This window comes from Acanthochromis polyacanthus, chromosome 19, assembly GCF_021347895.1.
Source record: "Acanthochromis polyacanthus isolate Apoly-LR-REF ecotype Palm Island chromosome 19, KAUST_Apoly_ChrSc, whole genome shotgun sequence".
Taxonomy (NCBI): domain Eukaryota; kingdom Metazoa; phylum Chordata; class Actinopteri; family Pomacentridae; genus Acanthochromis; species Acanthochromis polyacanthus.
In genome coordinates, this window is record NC_067131.1 from 3,708,173 (window position 1) to 3,716,598 (window position 8,426).

The following is an 8,426-nucleotide window of genomic DNA, read 5'->3' on the forward strand; positions in this document are numbered from 1 at the left end:
TCTGATTTCTAGAGATGTCCACAAAATCCCGCCAGTCAAATAACCACTTGTTTATCACACACAGAAATGTGAATGAGATGATGAGTTAAAAAATATTCTGCAGAAGAAGAAGATGAAGTGACGGAGCCTGAAAGAGGATTAAGCCTGTCCCCTTCCTGCCATAACCTCACTCAGAGTTACACATTTTCATTCAGTCGCTCAGTTTACGCAGCATTACGCCGGATTAATGGTGCAGGCCGACTGTTTGAGAGATGAATTTAACTGCGTCTGAACCTCTCTTGACCTATATCCTGAACTGGAGCGAGGCAGCGAGGCCGTCCTGCAGGGAGACGCTTCATTAGTCTGAGGACGCCCGTGTGCCTCTTTCCTGCCCGCCGAAGACAGATGGACGTTTTAGAAGCTGCAAATGTCGCTCGGATGGCGAAGAAAGAGCAGAGAAAACCGCCAAACCGTGTGCATATTCCCAGCCTTTAAACTGTATTCCATTTCAAATTAAAAGCCCTGAAGCAAAACGAACACGAGAGTCGAATAAATGCACTCTGATTTCCTAAAATATATTCAGAAAAAACACTTTCTGCTAAATGTCTCTTTTTTTAATTGGAAAAAAGCCAAAAATAAACCAGTTTCGCTAAGAAGATTAAGTAAAAAATTTTAATTTCTGCAGTTCTCGGCACAGCTGAGGATTTATGACTGACTCAGCTGGAATAAACAGCAATGTGATGAAAATTCAAAGACTTTTTGACAAAACTAGGTTGAACTGCAGGATGTGTTAAACAGAAGACAAAAATGGACATTGCAAATAGTAAAATATCTCTATAGTACGCAGAGTTAACGATTTTACAGCAAGTTTTCTTTTTATTTTACATTTTTAAATGCTCTGAACCCATTGGTGGGTTTGAAAAATATGCAGTTTTTTTAAGAATGAGGAAAAAAGCTTCATTTAGCAGAGAAAGAAAGTGTAAAAAATACAAAGAATCTTGGGATTTTCACCTTCTTGCATGACTTTTGGTTAGCCAAATTTAAACAGAAAATTGTGAGATGTAATTAAAATCCTTTAATTCTATATGTTACATTTTTAAAAAATAAGCCAAAAATCAACCATTTATGCTAACCAGATTCTGTAAAAGACAAAAAATTTTGCACTCTTTGGTACAATTTCGAAGCTATAAGTTGCTCAGCTGTGACCGACAGACACATGAGAAAATTTGGGTGATTTTTCAGCTGAACTGGGTTGAACTGCAGGCTGTGTAGAAGATTTAAAATGCAAAAGTTTTCTATATAATGTAGAGCCACATTTTCCCCAGTGTTGTTTATATACCTGTGTGCATTTTGCCAACCTTTAACCTGTGCTCAATTTCAAATCAAAACACTTGAAGGAAAAAAAATGTGAGTGGAATAAGTATCGCTAAATAAATTAAAACCATATTTCAATACCTGGAATGTGAACATGCAGGTAAGCCTGTGAGAAGCTCAGCGTTTTCTAAATTAAGTCTGCAGAGGGAAGATCAGGGAGTGTTAGAAGTGAATGAGAAGCACAGGGTGGGAGCATCTCCTGGTTGTTACTGTTGCTCTAAGCCGCACTGTAAAAGTCCCAGAAAATTAAATAATCGTGCAAATGCTGCGGGATTACCATATTTTAGAGCACATCACACATTCAGACGCAGACAAACAGAACCGAGCCTCCAATGTGTTTGATAAATCTGTGAGCCGGCCTCGGAGAAATGATGTTCCTGTTCGGCTAAACTGCATCCTCATTTACATCTTGAAAGAAATGTATTTTCTAGGAAACGCTTCGAGTCAGCAACAAGATGTTCACCCAGGAGAATGGAGTTTGGATCACATGTTGGACCGTTATTCTTAGATCTACGTTTAGTTTTTATTCATTGTTTGTTCAGGTAAATAATGGTTTGGGTTGAAATGCGACAATTTCACAACATATTTCGTTACTAGGGTGGAAAATTACATCCCATCCGAACACTTAATTGAGCATCTTTATGTTGTCTTCAAATCTGCTCCATGCAACTTTACAGGTATGCAAACATTTAGAGCATGACTTCAAGTAACATCAGTGGTGCATAAATGATTATTGTTCATCTGGAATCTTTGCGAACACTCTACAACATTGGGTTTGTGTAGTTTATCATGCTTAAATCAAAGGTCGCCATTAGCCGATGTCTGCAACCTTCAACTCGAAGACGACGCCGGCTGCCAAGGTCACGGAGAAAATATCTCCAATTACCCGAGTGTCCAGCCGCCGGGCATCGTGTCGGGGCTTCTACCCTCTAAATATGACTAATTGCCCCTGCTGCTCTGCTTCTTATGATACAGGTTAGAACTCATTACCAGGATGTTCCGCCTGGCTGGGCTCCGCAGCTCGGCTCTCAGGCAGATGAGGGGAAATAAACAAGCACCTGGCCGACCACGCGCACTAAAACGCACATCTTCATGTTTGTATACTTACAAATAATTGGTTGGTTTTATCTGTTGAAGTGCATTAGAGCTTTTGTCCCTTCGAGCTCCGGCGAGGCACGATTCCAGTATTTTTTTTTGTAATGGGAAAACGTCTCCAGGGATTTCTGATACGTCTGCCAAACTCACTGTGCCGGGCATTTAGTCGCAGTAATACCTTTTTCATTGATTTGTATCAGCAGTCTGTGTGTGGCTGAAGGAAGGAACAAGATACGACGCTGGGCAGAAGTTTGAGCCACTAAAAGTAAAGATGCTGACAAACCTTTAAAACAGCAGCGATTCTCTTAGGCACACTTGAACATGTTTTTTCAAGGTTCTAATCAGGTCGGTTGTTCAGCATCTTGGAGGAGATCTCACAGGTCTTCTAAGATTTTATACATTTCTGTGTTTTTTGTTTGTTCAGGTAATTATTAAAGACTGGACCAAAGTTCTGGCTGGTTTGGGATTGGATTTAGATTGATTTTGGAGTGGGCTGAGATCTGGGTTTCTCTTTCTCAACCAATTGCTGCTGGACTGCTTGTTCTTCTCATGAGGGAAGATGGTTCTTTATGACTCGCCAACATTTGCACAGTACTTTCACTTGACATAAAATCCTTTCACTATGCCAACGCTGTCAGTTACTGCCATCAGCCAAGAAAGACAAACAGGTTTCGGTGTATTTATATCACCTCAGCAATGCACAGCGCAGCGCTTTATAATAAAACTGGAGCAGCGTCAGTGACAGGTTACAAATCAGCCTGTGGTCTGATTAAACGGGTGCAAACACGACAATGACTCGTTTTTTTAGGTTATGTAACGATTTCAAAGGGTTAAACAAAGCTTGATCCAAATTGCCAAGGGTGCAGTGTTGACATATGACATTGACGTTCAGTTACAAGTGGAGGGTGGGGCTGACAAATAGAAAGACACAAAGACTTCACAACAGCTATTGAGAGCTTAGCTGCAGCTACACCTCCTCGACTGGAACTCAACTCTGATTTCTTCCTACATCCTAAAGGCTTGAAAAAGCTGCAGAACCACTGACCTGACAGAAAACTGACAAGCACAAAACAGGTTTCAAATCGCACTTCATTTCGTGATAAAGAAGAGGCATGTTGAGCTTGAGTTTCCAGAGTATGGGAGCCAAAATGGGTCATTCACTTTTAGATAACTCACCATGCCTCAGGTCCCCACTGAGAGATTAATAAACTCTAGATTTATCAGCAGCATCAAGCCTCGCAGGAAAAACAGACGCTCGAATAACAAATAAATCACATAAACCTAAGCACGTTAATCTAAAGTATTTTTATATTTGCATACTATCTGATGCACCCTCGTGCAGTCGGGATTTACTGAGGATTAATCACTTCTACAGTCAACATCCGTGACGTGTCACTGTCTTTCAGTGGAGCAGTACGTGACGCACCAAATAGAACTTGAACTTTGAGGATTAAAAAAAGCTTTTCTGAAGCCTGACATCCAACAGCAACAGTCATTTTGACAAAAGGGAACTTATCCAGAGATTTCCCAGTGATCAGGTACAAAGATGGAGAGGGTAAAAGCTCTTAAAAGGACCCAAAAATGAACTCTCTAACCAACACAGATCATTAAAAATGTCGCTCTGATTTCTCCCCAACTGAACCATTGCATCAAAAATGCATTCAAAATCAATCAGTAGCCACAGAAAAATCCTCAAAATCCATTAGTGTTGTGCAATCCATGTATGCTAGCAGAAAATAGACACCAATATATGCATGTATTATGGTTGTAAACAAACTTTTCCACCATGATTTATTACCCAAGTGACCCATTGTTATTGGAATTACAATAATTTAATGGAGTTCCACAGGGCTCAATCCTCGGTCCTCTTTTATCCAGCATTTATGTGCTTTATTCGTTTAATTTATGCAAAAATAAACAAACATATCAGCTATAATAAGTAAGCTCCATCTCCCAGTAGGTTCTCTTTATGGCCGCAGTCATATAAATTTAACCATAATGGAAAAACATGGCAATAATAGACGGACATTTAGCGACACAGAGCTCCATAAAAACGGCAAAAGTCAAGACATCTCATATCACCTGGAGTTGTTTAACAGCGCTTTCCTTAACCATGCAAAACAAGAAAGCAGAATGTTGGAATTCTCCTCACAAAAAGATTATAAAAGCAATAAAAACATGAGCCTCCGTATCCTTAAACAGCATGAAATCTTCACCAGTTACTGTGACTCAATATCTCATCATTGATGACCAAAAACAAAGCCAATAAGCTTGGTGTCATCATGGACACAAAGCTAAATTTAATGGCAGCCTTGAATCAATGCAAAAGTATGAATACTATAATTTATAGGAACAGCTTTTAGAAGTATGGATATCAACAATGTTTTGTTCCCAATAGGTAGAAGTAAAGATTGACAACATTCATATGTCAACTTGAAGGTAAAGTCAGGAGAAAGATAAGCTTAGTATAAAACATTTAATTACATGCTTGGTCAATTGAATTTGTAGGAATCTGTTTTTGTTTCTGTTTGGATAAATTCAGACCACTGTTTTAGTTTTTGTATTCAGTCTTTATGCTAAGCTAAGCTAACTGTTTCCTTGCTCTCGATTCATACTTAATGTGCAAACATTAGATAACTATCAGTATTTTCATCTCACTCTAGTTAAGGAGGCTGATAAGATAAAACTGTGAACAATGGTGCTTTGAAAATAATAATTCTGAGAGTCGTACCGATAAGAAACCCATTTCCAGATTCATACAACAAGCTAGATATATTTACTATATCTAGCCCCAGTTCCTGGAAATGTAAGCTCAAAGGTCTAATTTCTATGAACTTTAAAAGGAACTAATGGCTCCTGCAGCCCTTTGTTGTCTGTGTTTGCACTGCCTGGACAAGATTAAGCAAATAAGTCAGCTGACATATCATAAAGCAACAGCCGTTTTACTGCATCACTGATGGGTGAGACGACACAAAATGATCCAACTTTTAAAAGATGTTCAGGTTATGCTGACTTCACACTACATGACTTCAGTGTTTGATAGGATCACATGTGTCATCGTGTCTTATGCATCTTAAGCTTGTTTACATTATGACGTATGTAACTGTGCAGAGGATTGTGGGTCAGAATGTGCAGAAATGTGCGTTAACTTGGACACTGTGTACTGTATTGGGATATACTAAATCTTTCTAAGTCTTTTTCTGGCACATTACACAGTACTTCAGTATGGATCCAAGCTTAAGCCGCCAAAAGCACAAAGGCTGCTTTCCAATATCCATACTACTATACTATACAGTAAGCTAGAAAAAGACACAGTATGATCCAATACATAATACAGCAAATGCATTATGGCCAAAAATACCCGGATGTCTTACTACATCAGATCGGATTCCACAGTATGAGACTCAACCTGCTTTCCTGGACATTTTGACCCATAATCCTCTGCACGGTCATGTCACATATGTCAAGCATGAACATAAACAAGCAATAAGATGACGGTTCATTTTGCATTACAGACAAAGTGCAAAGTTTAGGACGCATTAATATGACAAAGCATTATGTCCCAGTAGTATCCGTACCGGCTGAACAGGTATGTACTTTAGGAGTGCAGCTGCAATTAGAGTACAAAGACAAAGTATGCAGCCTCAGATGTATTTTTGCACAACAGATCGTGTTTGTCAAAGCTTAAGGCGCAATATTATGACGAGATAAATACATGAAACAGTATGTACTTTGTAAAGCAACTTAAACATAGATAACAAAGGGCTACAGGAGCATGTAATTCCTCGAAAAGATTGTGGAAATTAGTCCCCTAGAGCTAAAAGTTTCCAGGACTTTGGGTGAAAATGTGGCTAAAAAAACGTGGATCTTCCACTTAGAGTTGTATAAATCTGTAAACATGAGCAGTTTTTAATCAGTCATGTTTTAAGATCACTAGTTGTTTGGATTATCTTCTTAAAAGTCATCAAAATTAAACAGAGATAATCTTGAACACATGTCTATACATTATTTCTGAAACAGTTTGCTTAGATTTACCACGCACTTAAAGTGAAAAGACAAGCAATTTGGGCTTCGTCATTACGAGAAACTGTAATTGTAAACTGTAAAACCGATCCAAAAAACCTTCTGGACTTCCAAAGAGTAGCACCCACTGAGCAGCAACTCTTAGGGCCTGGTTCCTCAAAGGGTTCCTGCAGTGTAAAGGTGGTCTTTGAACGCATCGTATCATAATTTCTCAACATTTATATGAACAACTAACATGAGTTACTGATTCTTTTATCAATTCTGTGATTAAAAAGACACTACCGGCATCAAAGAAAACAGTTAGCTTAGCTTTAGCATACCCTCGAAGTTAAAAGACGAGCAATTTGGGCTTCGTCTTCACTCAAAATGACTGCAAACCCTACAATAAACAGTTTTGTATTTCCAGAAAGCAGCACCCACTGAGCAGGAACTTTTGCGGCTCAATTCAGAACCTGGTTCCTTAAAGGTTCCTGCAGTGTAAAGATGGTCTTTGAACACCTCACATCCACAGTTTATCACCATTTATGCCAAAAACCAACATCTCACACACTCAGCTACCAATCACCACTGTTAGCTTAGTTTTAGCATGGACTCAAAGTTTAAAAAAAAGAAAGAAAAAAAAGCAATTTGGGCTTCATCATCACTAGAAATGACTGCAAACCCCACCCCAAAACTTTCTGTCCTTCTAGAAAGTAGCACCCATTGAGCAGGAACCTTTAGGGCCTGGTTCCTTAAAGGGTTCCTACAGTGTAAAGGTGGTCTTTGAACGCATCACATCCACAATTTATCACTATTTATACCAAAAGCCAACATCTCACACATTCAGCTATCAATCATCACTGTTAGCTTAGCTTTAGCATGGACTGAAAGTAAACCCCACCCTAAAACTTTCTGTACTTCCATAAAGTGGCACCCCCTGAGCACGAACCTTTAGGGCCAGGTTCCTTTAAGAGCTCATGCAGTGTAAAGGTGGTCTTTGAACGCCTCACATCCATTTATACCAACAGCCAACACCAGCTACTGATCACCTATGAATAAGAAGACATCCCCAGCATCCTCTAGCCTGCCTCCCCCAGCAGCAGGGCGCTCGGAGGCCGCCCTCTGCCTCCCTGTGATTGGTCAGCGGCTCCCTGGGTATCACGTCGGCTCCCTCCTCATCCGTGTGCGCTCCTCCCTGCTGGGTTCAATCAATCACACTGCGTCCACCGCCGCTGCTGTGACCTACACTGACAGTTAATGCTCCAGCTGAGCAGCAACAGCCCCACTGGTTATACTGGAAGCCGTGCAATCACATTCACACACACACAGCAGACGCATTCCGGCTCTGATCCAAATTACGCACGGCGCGCTCTTACCTGCCCACTGTTTGGTTGGCGAGCTGTCTCATTCGGTTGAACTGCTTCTTCATCTTGCGTGTTTTCTGCGTTACCACCGAGCGCTAGAGCCACTCCACATATCTCATTGGTGGGATAAAAGTCGGATCTCCGCGCCGAGCAGCTTCGGGTTCCTTTAAACATCCACTCGGCGGTGAAACGCGGACGCACGGCGGCTTAATTCCTGCTCATTTTGCTGATGAGGACTTTGTGTCTCTGTCATCCGCTTCGCTCCGCCGCTCCGGAGATGCTGGACCAGTTTCTCTCTCTCTCTCCCTCTCTGCTCTGCGCTGACAGCTCGACGTGCCCTGCCGGTGCATCATGGGAAATGGAGTTTACTCAGAGCCCTGCGCCACAGAGCCACGCATCCAAACGAAACCTCCACATTTGGCCTATGATTTAAATTCTAGAAATGTCCAGAACACCGCCTACATTTTAAATATCAGTGACAGATTTAAGAATCCTTGTAAATAAAAGTCATTTTAAAAGAAACTCTAAATGTGGTGCTCTGAATAATGAATTCATTAGTCAACTGGCACAAAACTAACGTGCAACAATTTGCTGACTAGTTCATCATTTTAA

At 40.6% G+C, this 8,426-nt stretch overlaps 1 protein-coding gene across 1 annotated transcript in view; it reads right to left on the reverse strand.

Moving 5' to 3' along the window:
• Positions 1 to 8,143, reverse strand: part of LOC110970105 (rho GTPase-activating protein 44-like) — a 131,952-nt gene extending 123,809 nt beyond the window's left edge. The window contains 1 exon segment of the mRNA XM_051939148.1: positions 7,827 to 8,143. Within this exon segment, the coding sequence (XP_051795108.1) occupies positions 7,827 to 7,879 (53 nt within the window). The 5' untranslated portion in view covers positions 7,880 to 8,143.
• Positions 8,144 to 8,426: the final 283 nt, after the last annotated feature.